This window comes from Pararge aegeria, chromosome 14, assembly GCF_905163445.1.
Source record: "Pararge aegeria chromosome 14, ilParAegt1.1, whole genome shotgun sequence".
Classification (NCBI taxonomy): domain Eukaryota; kingdom Metazoa; phylum Arthropoda; class Insecta; order Lepidoptera; family Nymphalidae; genus Pararge; species Pararge aegeria.
The window spans coordinates 9,863,910-9,885,641 of NC_053193.1; the positions used below are offsets into that span (position 1 = coordinate 9,863,910).

Sequence of the window (21,732 nt, forward strand, 5' to 3'; positions counted from 1 at the left end):
GCCCTGATGCTTATTAGATTCTAATCGTAACCAACTTACAACCATAATTTGTCATTTACCTTACACGTTGCCAGTCCATGCATGAAAAGTTGTCAAAATGTACCTACGCCACAAAATGTTAGCATTTGGGATTTTAATACCATAGACAATCGGGGCTGAGTAATGAGTACAAGTCCATTACCAGTTATTTACCTCTGACATTACACATTATGTATAACATTAATTTAATTTAGCAATAGTAGTAGTTTAAATGAGTTTAGTCCGTTCTAGTTTAATAACAATAATTAAATAAATTACATAACTGTGAACGGGCTAAACTGACCTATCAGCCTTAGTGACAGATGGACACTAACGCAGATAGGTATGAGAGTTTTTTAACTTGAACTTAAGTTCATTCTAATACTAATAGGCAAAATTCTCGATAACTCGAGATATTATTAGGTAAACGTATTAATGTCTAATGTTAAAAAAAAAATGTATAGGCCCGGTTATCTAACCTGGGTGCTTAGTGCAAGATATTCTACATACAGCTACGTTTACTTATTCGATCGCGTGAAAGATAACTACGGTTTGTATAAAATGGATGGAGTGCCATCTAGTTATCATAGATACAATATAAAACACGGTATTCTCAATAAATAGATGGCGCTCTTTCATCTTCATATCAATCATAGTTAACTTTCACGCGTTCGAATAAGTAAACGTAGGTTAAAAATCTCACACTATGCTTTGTCTAATTTAGGATGATAATTTTGACAGGTAACGTATTCTTTCCACTTAAACATAATACAGATAATGTCGTACTTAATCGATGGGTACCATCCACTGAGTGAATGCCACGCATAACGGACCACTACTGACGATCAAAATCGGTTTTGAAATGAAATAAATCGAACATTCCATCTATTGATGGAATTACACAATTACAATATATTTTGTTTTTGTAAATATTAAAGGTATTAATAAGTCTATGAAACTATCGATTCCAATTCTATGAAGACAATAATCGATAAGCGATTAGTTTAATTAACGAATAAACAGTACCTCATCCCTACTGTGACCGAAATTAGACAAAGCATAGGCTCTGTAAATGTAATGCTGTGGTGGACCATTGCCGTCAGAGACCTGATGCGGCACAACTAAATAAAGCGACAACTAAGTAAGTAGGTATAGTATAGTCTGTTCGGAAATTGTTTCCAAACAAAAACATTAAATGTAACAAAATGCATGGTGTTGCGGAACGTTTTATGTAAATGATCTGCTGTGTATATACCATTGTTATTTTCATTGGCTAATAGTTCGTAGCAATCGATTGCATCCCCTCTGCTGGGCAAGTCGGCCAAAAAATTACTCATGATCCGCAGTCGAACATTTCAAGTACTAGATCTACGAAGCAGTTTGTGATATAAAAAGTCCTGTTATTCTAGGACACAGCTCAATATGAAAATAAACTTTAGTAGAAAATTTATCGTCAAATAACTCCATGCACTACAACGTGTAAACGAATTACGAAATTATGTTGAAGGATGCATTAGTATATTTCATAAGGGATTAAGTTAAGAGGCATATTTATTTTTCCATACAAACGAATTCAAAACATTCTAAGTGTACTTCATCATCATCATCATATCAACCCATTACCGACCCACTACGGGGCACGGGTCTCCCACAATGAGAAGGGGGCCGTAGTCCATCACGCCGGCCCAGAGCGGAATGGTGGACATTACATGTAGGTTTACTCGCGATGTTTTCCTTCACCGCTGAAGTAAGTCATATTTTAACTGCTTAAAACGCATTTCGCCCCCCCAAGAGTGCAGTCGAAGTCCTATCCGCTGGGCTATCACCGCTTCTTTACTTATTACAACCATATTGAAGATAAAAGACCGACACCCGCATAGTATCTACTTACGCTACGCGACGCGTACCTTATAAAATGACAGGAGTGTCATGATTTTAAATTCTCACGTGATGTTAGGGCTGTATCTGATTTCTTTCAGTAAAAACTATGGATTTTCGGTTTTACAGATAAGTTTCAGAGACATTATAACAGTAGATGCATAATGTACCTCTAAAGCCTATAAAGTATTATTTCGGTTTTCACTTTGTTGTATAGAAAAACTTAGTTTTTTTTAACATGATCTTACTATAAACTAATTTATCTATTTAAATGTCAAGGCTAAGGTTTGAAATTTGTGTACCTTTCTAAAAATAAGTTGGTAAGTAGTAAGTAAATATTTTAAATATTAATTGAACGTTTGATTAGTTTATTAATAAAAAAATAAAATTAAAACAACGTGACTTTAATTTCGTTATGCAGTTTTTGTCTTCCACGGGAACCAATGACTTTACTAGGTTCATACTCGTATTACGGTAAGAAGGACTAGCTACTCACAAGAACAAGACCAAATACAAAATACTGTTGTGGTCAAAACCTTTACTAAAGTGATTGCTATTAGAATAAAAGAAGGTAACAGTTTTAAGATTATTTTTACTTTCAATAATTCCTTTAAAATTGATTTTCTAAATAAATGCATAGATATCTATTATAATATGCATAGACGTAAGATTTTGTTGACTTGTTCAAATATAAGACAAACTTTTACTCAAGATTATCTATTTACAAGAAATATACCTAATTATTAAAGATGACATAATAAAATACTTAATCACTAAAGATTACGGTAATGTGGAATAATATAATTTATTACATTAGTAAATAATAGTTGCTAAGTGTAACAAAAATATATTTTATAATAAAAAAAACTTTATTTGTAACACATTAATTAGATTCCTATCTAAAAAATTACACTTGAATTAACTAGTAAATCTATTCTAACATTGACTATGTTGTACTCGTATTTTTAAAATATTACATATGTAACTTAACACTTTTGTTCACAAACTCTACTTTATTTTATGATATCGAACGTAGGGTGGATGTGCTAGTCTCAAACAAGTTAGGGATAGTTTTTCACTCAAAATGTCATTTCAAGTTAAATAGTTTCAATGTTTACTACTGTTTTATTTATTGTTATCTAATTTAAAGCTACATGCGAATAGAAAAATCGTTAAATCTATTGGTAGGTTCTATCTATTAGGTTTGTAATTTCACTTAGGATTCCAAAACCTAGAATAAACCCTTTGTTGATGACTAGGCTCCAGTTGTTGACCGACGACCATATATTTTGTACAAGAGGTTGACCAGTTTATCAATGGTGATTTTGAGATTCTGATTCCAAAAAAGATGCGAAGGCAAGGGCTAATTGGACATGACTTTATTTTATGTTTTGCAGACTAGAGTATTTTTAAATCATATAAATAAACAAAAGTATTGGTTATAATCAAGTTTATCCATAAAAATTTGAATTGAAAGTAATATTGTTTTACGCGTCGAAACGCGTTGCTTATTAGAATGGAGGCTGAACGGTTAGTGACACTGACAAGCCTTAATAAAACGTACTTGTATGCTATGTTTTTGACTTCAAACGGCCATCTAATTGGATCATTTGTCTCAGTTGCCAATATATACAGCCAATATAAAAAGAATAAGATTTTGAGAGGGAATGTTAATATTTACACTTAATGCTGCAGGTGGCCAACAAATGGTGCATGGTCAACTATAGGGCCGATAATAGTTCTCCTGTGACTGGCTAACCCGATACCGATAAGTTCGGATGCATTATGTGAATCTTCATAGTAAAGTTTGTGGAGACATGTACCTACACATACACTATCTCCTGACATTTGCTTATCTTATTGGGAACCACTATATAAAAATAAATAATATGTATTATATAAAATTAAATATTTTATTACTATCAGACCTTTATCCTAATAAAATGGCATCCAAAGATTTTCAATGAAATCTAAAAGTTATTTATATTTTCAGTAATTTTGCCATCACGGCATCTTTTAAACTAACAGTTTAGGCACATAAAAAGACTTAGCAATTACAATGACTTTTTGCCTTTGATTATACTAGTCACTAGACCTTCAAAGGCGACAAAAACGTTACTTAGTTAAGAAATACGCCAATTTAAGAAAATTTGTCTTTTAGATTCGAGAGAAGATTCTACGATTACGAAGAAACTTATTTATAACGGAAATTGACTTATTAACTCATATATCATACACTAAAGTACGTAAATCATTTTAACATGATTAAATGGGATAGCTTTGTAAATTCTCCTATAAAGTAAATAATCAATTGGAATAGGAACAATACCTGCATTATTTTAAAATAATGCAGATAATGTTCCTCACTGACTTTAAGCTTCCCGAAAAATAATTTAAAAAAACATGTATTATCAATGTGGTTTTGAAAACTGGATAGCGGCATGTGTGCCGCTATACTCGTACATCGTTCTAGCGCGCGTTCCCAGATTTTGATAAAAACTATCTAGTTATATAACAATGCAATGTCATAAAGAATCAGAGGAGCGATTGTGTAATGATTGTGTAATGTTCAGTTGTCAGTTAAACGTAAGGTCCAATAAATATATTAAATCATATCGTGGTATGGTATTTGTATTAATTATATCAGAAAGTGATACTCCAAACATAATAGGACCGTTGTTATTTTCATGGCATCTAGTATATATTAGACTAGCTGTTGCCCGCGACTTCGTCTGCGTTTGTTTTTTGATGTGGCATTAAATTGCTGCTGTCCGCTGAGGAGTTCTGTCGTCTATCTCCAACCACAGTTTGGGCACACAATTAAACACATATACCTGTATAGTACAAAAATAATTATTTAAATCGGTTCTAATTTGTCGGAGTTATGATGTTAAATCGTCAAACACTCATCCCCTCTCCCAAAGGAACCGAGCTTAATGACGGGATAAAAAGTATCCTATATTACTTCTAACACTTCTAAGAATCTATATATATCATATTTACATTCTCCGTGGAAAAATACATGGTCATACCAATTTTTATGACAATCGGTTGAACGGGGTGGAAGTCGATACTTGACAGCGCCGCCTGGTGGGGAGTTACATCAATGGACATAGCATGTTCGTTTTCTCCGAGGAAAAATACATGGTCATACCAATTTTTATGACAATCGGTTGAACGGGGCGGAAGTCGATACTTGACAGCGCCGCCTGGTGGGGAGTTACATCAATGGACATAGCATGTTCGTTATCTCCGTGGAAAAATACATGGTCATACCAATTTTTATGACAATCGGTTGAACGGGGCGGAAGTTGATACTTGACAGCGCCGCCTGGTGGGGAGTTACATTAATGGACATAGCATGTTCGTTTTCTCCGTGGAAAAATACATGGTCATACCAAATTTTATGACAATCGGTTGAACGGGGCGGAAGTTGATACTTGACAGCGCCGCCTGGTGGGGAGTTACATCAATGGACATAGCATGTTCGTTTTCTCCGTGGAAAAATACATGGTCATACCAAATTTTATGACAATCGGTTGAACGGGGCGGAAGTCGATACTTGACAGCGCCGCCTGGTGGGGAGTTACATCAATGGGCATAGCATATAAACCTTCTCCGTGAAAAAATACATAAGCATACCAATTTTCATAATGATCGGTCAAATAGTTTCTGAGTTTATCGATGACATATATACAAACATCCTCTTTTATATATATAGATAAGTATTTCAATTATGTCAGTAAGAATAGTTTAAACATTTTATGTTAGAAAAATTAACTTTGATTTTCGGAACCTTTGTTCACTTAAATCATCACTCACTTCATTTTTAAAGATTTAAAAAGTATTAAACCCGGCATGATTCCTCAAACAGCTTTTTCGAACTGATATTACTATTGATAGATGCATTTTGATCGGCATGTAATCGTTTACTAAGATAAGACGAGACGTAAACAGAGAATTGGGATACAAATAGATCATTTGGGTTCTAAAAATAAACTTTTTTTGGGCCAACTTAATAAGTTGTTAAGACTTCATTGGTATGATCATTCGACACATTTTACGAATTTGCTTATAACAACCATGACGACCAAAAATGTACCCACATATCAGCGAACCATGAATCTTACTCAATCGACAGAACCCAGAAACTATAGTTATAATAACACACCGTATCGTGCGTGCTATAATTTTTAAGTCGTAATACTTTGGTGTTCGCACACAGTGCAAATAAGTTATTAATAATCATAGACAATAGACAAATGTCCAGTACACTATGTTGAAGAATATGAAAAGAAGTGGGAACAGGACGCGGGATCTTTTGTCGATCCAGGTGGCGATCTCTTGCGGCGTCATCTGTGTCCAGGTGTGGTGTTTTGGCGGCTCGTCGGAACCTTCGCTGCCGGCAGTCCGTGGTCTGCCTCCAGATGCTATGAGCTCGTCGTAGCTCTGTGTAGTGATCGTGGGTAAGTTGAGTGCAGATGGGAAGCTCTGTAAAGTTTAATACCATCACTGTTAGATCTATAAACTCGTAATCTTTATAATAAAGACAGACAAAATGCACGCAGTCTCCACTACCCAAAATTACGTGTTGGATTTCTCTTTAGTAGGTATAATCGCAGAGTATAGACCAACCGCAATGTTTTATAGGCAGTGATCCCTTCACTACGTGCCTAAGTATTATCTTAGTAAATATAACGTAACGTATGTACCCGGCTTAGTTGCTAGTAAGATTACCGTTCACGAGTGTATCACGAGTTCCTGAGTGTTGCATTTTTTTTCAAGAAATTCTTTCCACCAGTCCGGAGCTAAGGATGGTTAATATTTAATCACGCAATTCGGGCAGCACGTTAGCTGTCAGTCTGAGTCTTGGGTTTCAACATAACCATGTGAAGTTAAAGCCGGTCAAACCGCATTTATTTAAAAGAGCGACTTATGATTTTTTACCCATGGTCTTAGTTTCAAATTTTCTTTACTGGGAGAGATTGGGCCTATGTCCAGCAGTTCACAACTTCGTTATCCTTACATAAACAGTTTCGTTATGTATTAAACCCTATTATGATTAATAAAGGGAAATAAAACTAAGAGGCTTAGGAAGCACAGCGAAGCCGGATCATACCCGTTAAGGGTTTTTAATGTATTTGCTGGGTACGACTCTCCTACTAGAAAAATGAAATAGGTACCTTTATCCTTTTTAAATGCAGCATGAGTATAAAAAACAATATTATATTAATGGAAATTGATTACCAAAAGAAATGTAAGGAGGTAAATTAGTAAGTAAAGAGTAGATAAAAAAATTACATGATTAAAGCTGAGCCACGAAGTAACTTCTGATTTTGCGTATTGTGATCATTGCTATTGGCTCCACACACACACAATTGTAGCCAATAGAGGAGAAGCATTGTAAACTATCACATTGTTAAAAAGTAGCAACGATGTTATTGACAAACTTTTATGGCTAAGAAAGCTGGTAGTTTACTACCTTCTTTATACAGAACATGATTATTATTTTAAGCACAGGTTGGCCAATCAGAAAGGTGAGATGAATAAAAATGATTAAGTTGCTAAATGCAACCTTAGAGTTTCCTGGATATTTGTGGTATTACAAAAACATTTAATTTAGGTAAAAGCCAGCGAAATTCTCCCTATCGAAGTGAATTCAAATTTAACAGTAAATTATAGACGGTTATGGCAAAATACAAAAGCAGAAAGGGAATTATTCTTAGTTTAATTGAATATTATCAACAATCCGAATGAAATACTAAGTCCTTCTGGACTAGGAATATCCAAGGAGGTGCAAACGCACCTTGTGCTACCCCTATCTCATGGTAATAATTATGGATACTAATTTAATTATAGGATCCCAATTCGGGTCTACCCCGGATGTCTCGATATTTTTGAGGATAAAAGATGCTTACATGGACAGTGAGGTAGTTATTGTATCCAGGTCCAGCAGGATCGCTACTAGTTTCTTGTTGTAATGAGGAGCAGGACCGTGACTTGGTAAGTTGCGGTGACGATTGCAATTCCTTCTGGAGCTCCTTGCGAGCCAGACGTGGTGTCAGTGTGCTCTTTAGTATGTACTTGCTGTTCACCTTCTTTAAGTTCACCACTTTCCTGCAATTCATAATTTGAATATTAAAAATGGACAACTTTATAGACCAGTCTACGAGGGTTATTTTTAGAACCCTGATCGCTTTAGTACGATATGTATTATAACGCGTCCAATTGACTCATCAGGTGTCAGCAGGGCTGGATGATTTCTTAAAAGAACATTCTGTCAGCCTTTATTGTTAAATTTTAACTGCTTCGTTTGCCTACTAGTTAGCAAGTTCGATTGCAGATCACGATGTCCGAATTCAAGGTCGGAACAGAACTAATTTATTGAATTTAATTCTTAGGAATAAGAATAGCATATCAAATAATAATACTAAACACTAAAATTATTCAACCCATCTCAACTAGGTACTCCCAGGAAAAAAATATTGATAGAAAGGTATAAACTATTTCTATCATTTATTTATATACATGTTTTTAAAATATGTCAACAATTTTATTAAATAATATAAAATAAAACACTATTAAAAATGTATAAAAATTGTAGCCAATAGGAGAAGATGATTTATTATTATTAATAGAGAGCTTGATGCATGATTAAAACAAATTGACCTACTTTGCCAAATCAGAGTAGGTATACACAACAGGAACCTCCTTCTTTAAAGTAGTTTATTAAAATAAACAAAAAAACCTACTTTCTACGCCATATTGTGTTGACGAAGGCGAACTCCACTAGAGCAGAGAAGATAAAGCCAATACAGCCCAAGAACCAGATTTCACTGGCTTTAATGTAGGAGACCTTCGGTAGAGTCTTGGCTTGTGACGACGCAAGTGTGATAAACGACAACATAGTGCTTGTTCCTGAAATCAAGTTTAATTTACGTTCATTTCTGGTGCAAATTCTCATGTGACATCCATTATGATATAAATTTACAGAAGTGTGAATTAGTTAAACCAAACGGTACCAAAAATGTTATATTTTTGGTACCTAAATAAAATTAGAATTCGTTTCATGTAAGAAATATATTCATATTTATATCACATTGTACAAAAAAATATAACCAAGTAGGTACTATGATTAATAAAAAAATTGCCATCCAACTATTCACAAAATGGCATATTAATTTTACTTAGTATTAGAAGAGCTTTTCGTGACAGAGCACGCTTATTTCTGACGCAAAGCAGCATAAAATAATTTTTAAATATTTATATCTATTTTAACAATAAATAAATGCTCAGAAAATATCAAAAGCTAGAAATCGACCGATCTGAAAAATTAAAGGCAGCGTACTTAGTTTGAGTGTTTTAATAAAGTCGTGTAAAAGTTATTCATCAATCGATCGCAAAATAAGCGATTTCAGTAAATAGATGCGGATCAGTTCACTTTTCAGGAATAAAGGCTTGCTTAGTTATTATTGCGGAGGTTTTTCTATACAAATAAAATGAGTCAAGTTAGTTTGAAAATTCTGTCTGACATTAAAGCTATACCTGTGAATTGTCCCATGAGCCCATTATCGGATTTGTTTAAACTTTAAAGATTTCTGTAAAATACCAATTGTGTTTAAGGTGTTTCTACCATTAAAACTGTACTGTCTTTGTATTTCGAGGCCTGTTTCTAATTTATCCAAACAATAAAGGAATATCTTAATTCGAGGCCTATATCTTAATTTTGATTTTGAAAAAATAAAGGAGCATTTACCTAATGTGATTCTGGGTGCTGAGGCATCGGCCTGCAACCAAAATGTAACCCATGACATCGCAACAATCATCATCGATGGGATGAAGTAGTCCATAAGATAGTAACCGACTTCTCTGCCCAACTTAAATGTGAATTTCAGAGCGCTGTAATTTCCGGCTGAAAAGATTATTCCTTTGAGTAAATAATTTCTTAAAAATATACCAACAAACGTCACAAACACAGAAAACGACATTACATCTACCTCCCCCTAAACGCATATTGACTATATCGCCTCGAACAACAGATTCGTTCGTCCAAAAGTCCAACAATGAGTACTCTGTTAGGTGGAGTTCCGAGGACAGTCGCACTGGATCGTCCTTTTCCCACATTAAACGTAATATTGATGCATTGTATTTCCCTGAAAAAAAATTATACATCAATTACATGGATTCAATATATTTTATGTAAGTTTGTCCCCGTTCAAATTTCGATGTATTCGTGGATACAAAATAGTTTCCCGACCGATTTCGGCCACGGTGGTAAATTTTCAGAGAAATTTTCCTCGTAAGTGGAAGATATTATAGTTTTATGAAAATTAAGCTTAATTAATAAGTATGGTGTAATTTATATTTTCTTCAATCCTTATACTCCACACCAAACAGATCTTCGGCAATGTACCCTTTACGCACGTTTCGCTCCGAAACCGGAGCATCCTCAGGAGATGTTGACTTTAAAATTATTCATTGTAATTATTGGATTGGAGTACAGCAAATCAAGCATAATTTTCATAATACATCATGGACTTCTGCAAAGTAACGCCTGCTTCTATCTGATATTATAGTGCTCAAGTGTATGTGCAGTCTCTATTCCCACTCTCATAGTCCGATCGGACGGCAGTTGTGATTCCGACACGACTGGAAATAGATAAGGCGCAGGACACAGGTGTGAATCACCGCCAATTTCTAAAATCCGAGCTGGTACTAAGAATTTCTCGATAGAAAATTATTAATTGGCCCAACCAGGAGATTAAAGCACTACTTAAAGGAATTCATGTTTAAATAGCAAAGGCATGAGTACTGCGAGAAGCGTCTTCGCCATTTTAGGTGTTTTGTTTGTTTGGGATTATGATGAAATCTTGACCCCAAAGAGATAAAGGTCTTGGCGGTCTTTGTTCTATATCTTTTTAATTATCAGTCTCGGCTTTGGCTGAATCATTTATTAAACAATGGCAATCACGAGTACAAGATATTATCATTAGCAGACGTGCTATTTATGCATTTTTTCTTTATAAATAGGCTTCTATCAATAATATCAAGTTTATAATTAAAAAAGATAAACAAAATACACATGCGATAAGCAAAAATAGGTAATAATAACAAAGTTTAATTAAAAGTAAGGATTAGAACTTTTAGAAGTAATACTGAACTTACAGCTTTCGAGATTCATAGAGCACTTTTGCTCGTCAAATGGAAATTTCTGGAGATTCATCCAACAGTACAGAACAGCTTGCATTCGACGGCTAAACAGCACTTCTCCGTCTGGTGCAATTGAAATGAGCACGTCCTTGCTGTCCGTCCCCATGAGACTGGAAGACTGCTCGTTGGACATGTACAAGTGAGGTACCCATATTCGCTGACGGAGATCACTCTCTCCGATGATTTTGGTCCGCTCCGGTGAATACAACGCGTATGCTAGCCGCGGGTCCGTCCATCGTAGTTGAAGAAGGAAATGCAATTTGAAATTCTGCAACAAATGTTATAATATGAATATGAACTGATAATTTATTAGGTCAAAAAAATATATTCGTGAAACTCTAAAGAAAATGTAAACGGTGAAAAAAATACCAAAAAACGACAGTAAACTATTATTCTTCCGTACCACATTGTTGTTCATGTAACTTCTCTTAAACAGGTGGACCGATTTTGATGAAATTTTTGTGCGTTACCTACGCTTACTTTGCCAGGCAGACGATGTCTGCCGGGTTCGCTAATAGCTATTATTAATAATAAAATTTTACTAAATGCTTATTAATAAAATTTTATGCACTAAGTATTCCTCGCTGCGGTGGTTTCGTAGACTTTTTAGATTTTATTTTGTTTTATTTTGATACATACGTCATTTTAGGTTATATTTATTTATAAAAATAAATGGGAAATTTTATAATACTCCGTCCGCGCAATTCGTAAAAAGGGGTACAATGTTTTGGCCTTACATTTTAATAAAGGTAACCTACCTAGGGTCTTTTCGCCTTTTCGCGTCCGAAGCCCAATTCGCGTCCAAACGACGGTACACTGTTTTACAACAGTAAAAAATAACAATACCGACACACCAATCTAAACAAGAGCGCTTCTATTGATGTTCGGACCTATGACAGGTACTCACACACAAACAAAAGATCTGTGCGTGCAACCCAAATTTAATGAAAAATAAACTAATCTTGCGTGTGCAACCAACAAGTGCTGACGCGCGAATCTGTTGTAAAAAAAATAGTGAGCAGCTGTACTTTTCACGGTAAGTATTTAAGGTGTTAATGTGAAATTTAGAATACTTTGTTATCCCTAGACCTTAATTGTGAACCACACTATAGGAATAACGAGTTTGTGCATATATTTTTCTACTGACAGTTTTATATAAGGTGGACGCGAACTGGTACATAAAATTTATAAAAAAACCACTTTGCGTCCGCTGTGGACGCAGATTACTCTAACAGTAAGATGTTTAATTAAATACGATAACATGGGAAAAACAATATAAACTTCCTATCAATTTTAACAGCATTAACATGCATAATATGATGGCCGATTTGCGTCCATATTATTAGAAATATAAAAAAAGATAATGAATGTCAAAAATCAGACTTGAACGCACAGTTTTCCTACATAAGAAACCCTATAACATTTTGCGTCCATCTTTTTATCACAAGAAAATAATAGAGTAAAATTTATATAATTTTATTTAAATATACTCTTTATAACCTAACCTAAAAATATACAATTATTATACGAAAATTATTTTATGTATTTGCCAATATTTGAATTTTGTTCCATTTTTAGGGTTCCTTACCCAAAGGGTAAAAACAGGAACCCAGTACTAAGACTTCGCTGTTCGTCTGTCACCAGGCTGTAGCTCATTAATCGTGATAGTAAGACAGTTGAAATTTTCATGGATGATGTATTTCTATTGCCGCTATAACAATAAATATTAAAAAATAAAATAAAACACGGAACGCGCGAGTCCGATTCGCACTTGGCCAATTTTAAAGGCTTTGTACCGAAATGGTAAAATAGAATCGTATAAAGCCATCGACATGATATTCGAAATAATAGTGAATCTATTAATGGAGTTAGTTGGAGGAGAAAAAAAAATATCCTGAAGTGCAATTTATGTTAACTTTTATGATATCAGCAATTAGGTATTAAATAAATGTTTTGATTAAAATCACAAGCTTCCCTTTTTATTTCCTATTTCCCTTCCTAATTATTTCTAAACAGGTGGACGCCAATTGGTCCACAGGCGGACGCAATCTGGATTTTGTGGACGCAAAATGGGAAAATCGCCTGTTTCAGCTATTTGTACCTGTGTAGAATAAAACATCAGATGCGTTGTCCAAAACTGTGCATTTAACTTGACAAGACTATATAGGGACTACATTACAACCATATTTGATTAAAAACTACCGCACGGACATTTTTTTTTTCACGTTCAAACCTAACAACTCCACTAAGTGGACGCAAACAGGCGAAATGACCCTATATTAAATTTTTTTTCATAAAATCTTTAACAAAATAGAGTAGGCAAACCCCAACTAATTAGTGGCGACCTAACAATTTTTAATTAACGTTACAAACTACATCGACTTTGTACCTAAGCTGTGGCATCTAGTTCACAAGGTATGTACTTATTACGCAGTATTTATGTATAAGTTATTTTTACCAAATCGTGTGCTTCGGCTGGCTGTATGAAGTAGACGTAAGCGCTGGCGTGTACGTATACGAGTTCTCCGGTCTGATACGTGGGCAGCAGCAGTCGGTCGTAACGGCACTCGTGGGCGAGTCGAGACAGAAACTCCGATTGCGTGTAGCTGTCACCGTTTTCGAGCGATGGACAATCCACTAGTGTATTTTGCCTGAAAAGTGTATTATAAGAGTTTAGGTTTTTTATTAACATCACGGATCCATCAATTGATCATCACCATTAAGTCAACCACTCCGCAACAATCCGCACTCGGCCAGCGTGGCGGGCTACAAATTGTGCAAGGAGACCCGTGTTCTGAAGTGGGCCGGCAATGGTTGTAGAGCAAGAATAGCCGGTTGTATAAAAAAAATTTACTTTAAATCAAATCGTATCAAGCAGATACTAATATTACTGAGGTTATAAGTTTGTCAAGCTTTAAAAAGTACATAATACATATATATTACATATGTAAATACATAATTTGGAAAGCAAAAACATTACAAAATTAACTTACCTATTTAAATTCAAAATTGATTGAAATAATTTATGCAACTGATATTAAAAAAGAGCAAAATATAAGTTTTTTGGAGACTTCTTTTCCTTAGAATCTGCTTTCGAATCGGTGGTAGATTCACTGAAAATAGTAAGACTTGGCGTTATAAAGTGCTTAACTTTATGATACGATGAACTGATTCGGAAGGCAGATTCTAAGAAAAAGACGTCTCCCAAAAACTTTTTTTTAATATCAGTTGCAATTTAACAATCACTTTCTAAACTTTCAAGCAACCTTGAAATCCTATGAAGTTCAATCTTTAAGTCATTTCAATATATTTAATGTGGTTTAATTAGTTAAGTTTTGCTATTTATTTTTATTTCTCGTACCCTTTTACTGAAGTTTGAACTGCGGTTGATGGTTGTAGTATAATAATTATACATACCTTATATTTTAAGCCTTTTTTATCGATTGTGTTGTTAAATAGAATAAAAAAATTACCAATAATGCGATGATGATAACGATAAAGGACATAGGACGTAAACAAGTAATAGACAAAATCACAGATCGAAATAATACTTGTTATTAAAATTGTCTCTTATCTATATAAACACGAGTAGACTACCGAGGTGATAGCAGCAATCAATGCAATAATTATAATGTAGGTACATCTGCAGTGACGCAAATGCTTCGTGGAAGCAATCAGTTATTAAGCTCTCCTTTTAATAATAACGGCGAGATGTTTACAGACATACATTATTTCAGGTTAATATAGATTCATGGTAACGCAAGGTCGTCGTGGAAGCTAACGGCGTCTGTGGCAATATTTGCCCTTCCTGATAACACTGTGAACCAATACACTAAGATACCTATCTACGAGATTTGCTCTCAGATTAAACCTTAAGCTGCTTGCTACGTGTACATTAAACAAAGTTCCTTCTTCATTATAGAGGTACGTTATCTAATGATAATTTTCTTCGTAGCCCACTCAGGTATTCGTTTCTTAAACCTTAGAATCATCATCATCATCATCATTATGCTCAGCCTATTAATCTTCCACAGCTGTACACAGTCAGGACTTTCAGGAGGAGATTTAAAGCTGGACCTTCATGCTGCTTTACGTCTTGTTGGCGGCTTACAGTGCTCTTCGCACAGGGGTGACCCTAATTTTGTAATTTCAGGATGTTGGATGACATCGAATAATTTGGTTGTGTTGGATTTAAGATTAGTCCATACGCCCTCGTGACCTCTGGATAAGAACCACGTCGGGATGCCGTTACAAATCGGTGACATCGTCTACGCCGGCGATCGATTGCATCCGGGTGTACTGTTGTGATGCATTATTATCTGTCTCAATATAATATTAAGGGTCGTAAAGGACGTGTAGACAGTTCTCTACAATGTTCCCAAAGGAATGCTTACTTTACCAATCCACACTTGGCCAGCATGGTGGACTACGACCTAAAGCCATCTAATTCTGATAGTAACCTATTTTTCTTCCTTTACAGTTTTACTTACTGCCACAGGTTAGCTACTGGTAGAGATTTCATAAAGAGATACGGAAGTCTACTTCTCCATCTCTTTTATAATCTCTTCTATCTTTAATTAAAAAAAATATAGTTATTAAAATCTCTTTTATAGTTACGTTTTGATTACATAGGATAGATAGATGTTAATTTCAGTGAAAAATGAGGTATAAACGTTTTTGTTTCACTTAAAACTTGCTATATAATTCCAAACTCTATTAATCGCCTTTCTACGAAAATATTGTTTGAATTAGGAAACAGTTGTTGCATGGCCTAATTACTCTACGTTCTCCATGGTATTTCACCTTGAAACAGAAAGTGCAGAATTACCTACCTACCCACTTAAGATATGCGTTATTTACATCATAATAATATTCTCTCAGGATATTTAGATCATTGTGCACAAATAGGTACACACGTATCTTTATGACAGCACTACTGTAACCGCATTCACGAGCAAATAGAATCTAGATCCACCTCATTGTTTCTGATATCACTATATCTTATTTCTAAGTAAATCAAAGACACTATTTAATCTAAACAAACATCTAAATTTAATTTGCCTGCTGATAGCGCTATACAAATCTCTTATGCGGTGTTTAATAAATGATGAATCATTTTATGAATAAACAATATTCTTTGAGTTAAAAAATAATGACAGTTGCAGTCAACTTTTTGTATTATATTTTTACTTGATTACAAATTAGGCCTTTAATGCAATCTCAATTATAACTATATAAAACTGCAATATCATGCAGTCTTAAATGGTCTCATGCGGGATAGCTTCTTAAGGAGTTTGGCAGAAATATTCAACCCATATCGGTTTCTACGTTACATTTGTCGGCTGAAAGCTCCCACCAGACTAGATCAGAGAAAACTAGGAGATAATAAATTCCCAGATTGACCCTTCCGGGGATCAAAAACGGGAATATACCTGTTTCCCCTCTAACAGATCAGCGCGGACTGTCGGATCTTAGACTTGATCATGTATCGTACAGTGCTAACTTTTAGAAGAATAAAAAAAAGTAGCGGATACCTTAATAAAGTTTAGATCTACTTTATGTTTTTGTGAAGACTTTTATTATCGCTGTCATGCATTTACTTTTATTATCGCATGCATGTCCAACAAAGTGCCAGCCTGTGACTATCAACCGAGACATATGTTTAAAACTGTTAAGCCTAGTGTGCCTGTCATTACACAGAAACCACAATGCTGCTTAGAAATAAACCCAAAGAAATAAACTAGTACTTCCCCGGATGAGCTCGTCCACAAAAAGCTACAATGACCTTAATTAAGGCGCAACGATACCATCGGTATACAAATTTATCATCTAGATTGACAAAACTAATTCGCTTTTATTTATAGGCTCATTAAAATGAGATTTAGGAAAAATTATTGAAACAATTTAAAATTTCGAATTTCGAAATACAGTTGGAGGGTGCATAAGTATATTTCATAAGGAATCAGCCCGTAAAAATTATTAAATCAAAACAAACATGTTTATTTATCCATACAAACTAATTCAAAACATTTTAAGTGTTTTAACCCTATTGCTGATAAAAGACCGACACGCGCATGCAACCTACGCTACGCAGCGCGTACCTAATTAAGTGACAGGAGTCACTTGATTTTAATTTTGCATGCGATTTTAGGACTGTTTCTGATGTATTTCACTAAAATGGTTTCAATTTAGTTGTAGATTAGTGATTAACTATTGATTACCTTTAAGTTAATGTAATTTTAGCATTAGTATTTTAATGTAAATAACATTAAACGAGCAAAAAAGCTTTAGACATATATTTACCTAGTGGACTTTCTACTTCCGGTCGGTAGGTAGGTCGTATTTTCAGAGCCCTAAAACAAACGCCCTGGCTACGTCCATGCCTAAATCATCACACCTAATTATAGTAGGTAGATTAATCTAGATAGCGTACCTCGAGAGTTACCTGAATAGGGAAAGTGAAGAGTACTCAAGAAGATATACTTAGGTATATGATTTGCATTCCCAGTAACTGAAAAACACTTGTCCCCGTTTTCACTAACGACGAACGAGGCAATACCCTAGCAAGTACCTGACGCGTAATCATGGAAGACTCCTAGGCTTACATTTAGCTTTTACCAATCGATATTCACACATATAACATAAAGCATAACTTTTCTATGATTCTTGCCACAGGGTGTGGTATTTTGTTTTTGTAATACCATTTTTTTTACGTATTAGAAAACCAACTTTATATTTTTTCATCTGCCTCACGTGTTTAATCATCATCTAAGAGTTGATGAAACGTTCTTTGGCTCTGCGCTTAGCACAAATTATAAGGCCACCGACATAAGCATTTCCTAGATTTAGAGAAAACGGGCATTACTTCAGTTTCATATTTAACAAATATTTTACGATCATGAAAGTAATAAAACAATTTATTTATGTATTTGTAGATGGTATGCTTAAACGTGGACGCATTAGCTTAATACTTTAGTGTTGTAAACATACGGAGTGGATATTTGAATAAGATAGTTAACAAAAAGTCTCGCATTTCTAATACTTGTATGGTTATGGTATTAAAATAAGACGACGTAAAATGTGCCACCTCTTTAGGATCAGCTGCAGCATTTAGGGTGTTTGAATCCCTTCTGCAATCAGAGCGATGAGAGGACATGCATACATACATATTACATAAAAGTTGTTTGGGTGGCGCCCCCGTACTAGAAAGCGCATTCTAGATGGACCCCTCAAGAAGTGGTCAGACGACATAAAACTATAGCGTGTGGAAATCTCTACAAAAAACTATGTTCAGCAGTGGTTACGTCCTTTGGTTAATATGATCATTATGATTATTGGCGATCTGTCACAGTCGTTGTATATATACTATACGATGGGGATATTTTATTTCATGCGTTGCACTGCTAGATACTGTCGACTAATAAAAGAAGTCGACTAATAATATAGCTTGAGTTTTTTTTTTATGACCACCCAGCATCATTCGCTATAACGTAAACACAGATTAGGGCTAAGCAGTTGCGTGCATAGAGGGTATGCACAGGGTATGCAGATGCTATAAAATGAAGAAAATCTCCAGTACCAGTTATAAAAACTTAAGGGTAGGCTTTTTATAACTCTTACAATTCCTATCCTTAAGATTTTTTTATCTCATACTGGAGATTGTCTACATTTTATATCATCTGTATACCCTGTGCATCCCTCTATGCACGCCACTGGGGGTAAGGCTTATAACTCCCATATCCCTAACATGTTAGCCCCTCACCATCTTATACCTACTGCATCATCAGGTGAGATTGCAGCCAACGGTTAACTCTAAGTGAATTAAAGAAAACTGTGTCACTGAAAAAGTGATGATGATATTGTCTCTGGTATGAAACCTCTTTTGCTAAACACGTGACCAAAAATTTGCTCTTTGCTGTATCACAAGTATATATACGTAACCTACTCCTACAATAACGATGTTGATAGGATTATTTTAAGAAGATAACCGCTAATATTTATGATTCCTAATCTATCTTAGAAAGCAAATTTACCTTGAGTCCTAACTAGGTAGTAGTTCATCATCGTATCTATTCATGTGTACCTACTTTACGCTAGTACTTACAATTTACTTTAGTTTTACTAAGAAACTGAATAGTTAGGTAGGTACTCGTACCTAAGGTTTGTTGGATTATGAATTCAGCCATGAAACATAATATAAACAAAAGGTGACTTTTGCACTTCACTAATTGTCCGTAATAACTCTTTCCTTGACTCGGCTTAGATCATATTAATTTATTGTTAAGGTGTCTATCTAACTTTAAGAATAAAATACAAAGTTCCTCTAGTAGTTTGATCGCTTTGAAAGCGGCCGCCGGAACATGGCGATACGCTCAAATAGCAGAGAACACTATGCTAATCTAACATTCCTAACAATATTTAGCCTGGCCCGGAAATCGAAGCCCTTGTGATCCGTAGTCATATTATTTGGCAAAACTTACGTATTCTGTGATTATGACCTGCTCTATACTAATAAAGGACAAAAGATTTTTGGTTTGTTCGTACCAAATAACCGAAAAAACAAACAAATTGGATCGATTTTAACAATTCTGTACCAATATAAAATAAAACTAAGTTACATAGGTATAAAGTGTTTCCAATAAAAATAGATCCTTAAGGAAGTTGCAATGATTTTTTCAAGTATAAGTATATAATTATTTTTCACATATGTGATACGGCCTGGAACTGCTAGTCTTCCATTAATTTGATTGTTTAGGCAAGGAAATATAGACCAACGACTTTAGGTAGTACCTCAATAAAGAAGTAAGTGCTAAGTTGATAATACAAATTTGATACATGGTGACGAAAACACGCGGCGCATTGTCCCGGAGGAAGCGTGCCGAAGCAAAAAGATAATAATCATTTAGTATGACACTGTAAATAAGTTTATTTGTTGATTTCATTTAAACAGATTAGATTTTATTAGTAACTATTTATTGAGTTCAATGCAGTGTTGCCAGGTTGAATTTTAAAGAATCGGTAATTCTGGCGAATGTGTATAAGGAAGCAGTATTTATGAACATTCCATAAATATTCCAAAAAAATCAATATAATCTTATTAAACTAATTTCTATGAATATAATAGGTCATATTAAATAGTGAAATTTTTACCAACAACTGTGAATACCAGGTAGATTTCGTCAAACACACGCAGATCAACACGTCGATTTTATCCTAATGACGATCGCAATCTATTCTAATTGACTGTCAAAATTCCACTATCGGATCAAATCAGCAATCCCAGCGAGAGTACCATAAATTCAGCGAATGAAAACAATTACGATGAGATAATTATGAGTTGCGTAGTCAACCCCTAGGTCCCTAATTTTATGTCGTAACACAATTTGTGACGTAAAAATTAACATAAAGAGGTGGCAAAATTTAAGTACGTCACACAATAATTATAATGTAAAGATTGGTTTATTTCGTGCGCAAAGAAAATGAGGGCCCTTCGTAGATTCGTTTTTGTTAAGTCTATCTAAATGCCCTTTTTTATTGAAACCTATGTAATAGGTACTCTAAGGTCTGTTCAATGTGTTAATTTATTTATGAAAAAGCCCTACTTTTAAGCACTTATGAAACGTCTACTTTGTTTGGTTTAAGTGACTCTGTTCGGAAAGCAGATTCTACCGAAAGTAAGTAATTTTCCAAAGTCATAATTTTACATTATACCTTACGATTATTATTCTATCTTGCGAGAGATGAAAACAAAAAGTGCTGCTCTTCATGGACAAGGATACTTGTCCATTAAGACTTTCATCAGTTGTATGGTAACCACGATGGACTAATTGTGTTTTATTACTAGGTACATTGTTTAAACTTATGCATTGGTAGATCCAAAATTATGTTTGAAATTTATTTAATAAAAACGTTACATAAACCTACCCCAAAAGAATGTATCTATCTTTACTTACTCATTTATGTCTTGTACTTCTGTAGTAAGTCGACTGTATGATTATCTACGTATGAAAGTAGATTGATAAATTACCTATATGTGACAACCCGTATCGGCGCGCATCAAGGGACTAACGGGTTAGTATTCCGAACATAAAGTTGCGAAGTATTTTACCTTAATTCCTAGGTCACCGATACAGGAAATCGAATTTGGGAATAGTGAGTGTTTTACAATACATGCCGGTGAATCGTGATCCTTCATGTTGTGAAGGTCGTGATCACTCGACGGAACGAATCTGCATCGAATACTTAGCTGACAATGTTTTATTGTAAAGAGAGCTGCTTAACATGCAGCCTTTGCATTACACGTCTTCATTAAACACTACTGACGTGGAAATATTACTATCGATTTAAGCAGATTGCTCTTCATTATTCTTCTTACATTTTCTATTGTTTTAATACTTCCTACTTATTTAAATCAATCACTATTATAGTGTAAGGTAAGTTTTTTGGATTAGCATTGCTAGCTACCAGAACCGTTCTAATATATATGAAAAGATTGCCTTAGAAATCCATCTAAAATAATTATGACAGCAAACAAGGATTTTTTAATAAAATAACTCTATTGTAAACACTACATTGTAAGAAACAAATGTCCTGACACTTCATTGTAAATTGCTAAAACGTGATGAA

The 21,732-nt window shown here is 34.6% G+C and overlaps 1 protein-coding gene across 2 annotated transcripts in view; it reads right to left on the reverse strand.

Annotated features, from left to right (window-relative positions):
• Nucleotides 1-5,564: 5,564 nt before the first annotated feature.
• LOC120629515 (pH-sensitive chloride channel 2-like) overlaps nucleotides 5,565-21,732 on the reverse strand; it is a 32,482-nt gene continuing 16,314 nt past the window's right edge. Inside the window, exons 2-8 of one of the 2 annotated variants that reach the window (XM_039898464.1) lie at nucleotides 13,565-13,757; nucleotides 11,062-11,374; nucleotides 9,894-10,049; nucleotides 9,653-9,808; nucleotides 8,649-8,814; nucleotides 7,815-8,013; nucleotides 5,565-6,387 (exon numbers count right to left, since the gene is read on the reverse strand). In XM_039898464.1, coding sequence (XP_039754398.1) covers nucleotides 6,142-6,387; nucleotides 7,815-8,013; nucleotides 8,649-8,814; nucleotides 9,653-9,808; nucleotides 9,894-10,049; nucleotides 11,062-11,374; nucleotides 13,565-13,757 — 1,429 coding nt within the window. In that variant the 3' untranslated portion in view covers nucleotides 5,565-6,141. Of the gene's footprint in view, nucleotides 6,388-7,814; nucleotides 8,014-8,648; nucleotides 8,815-9,652; nucleotides 9,809-9,887; nucleotides 10,050-11,061; nucleotides 11,375-13,564; nucleotides 13,758-21,732 lie in introns of both variants that reach the window. The other variant, XM_039898463.1, reaches the window with a different exon arrangement.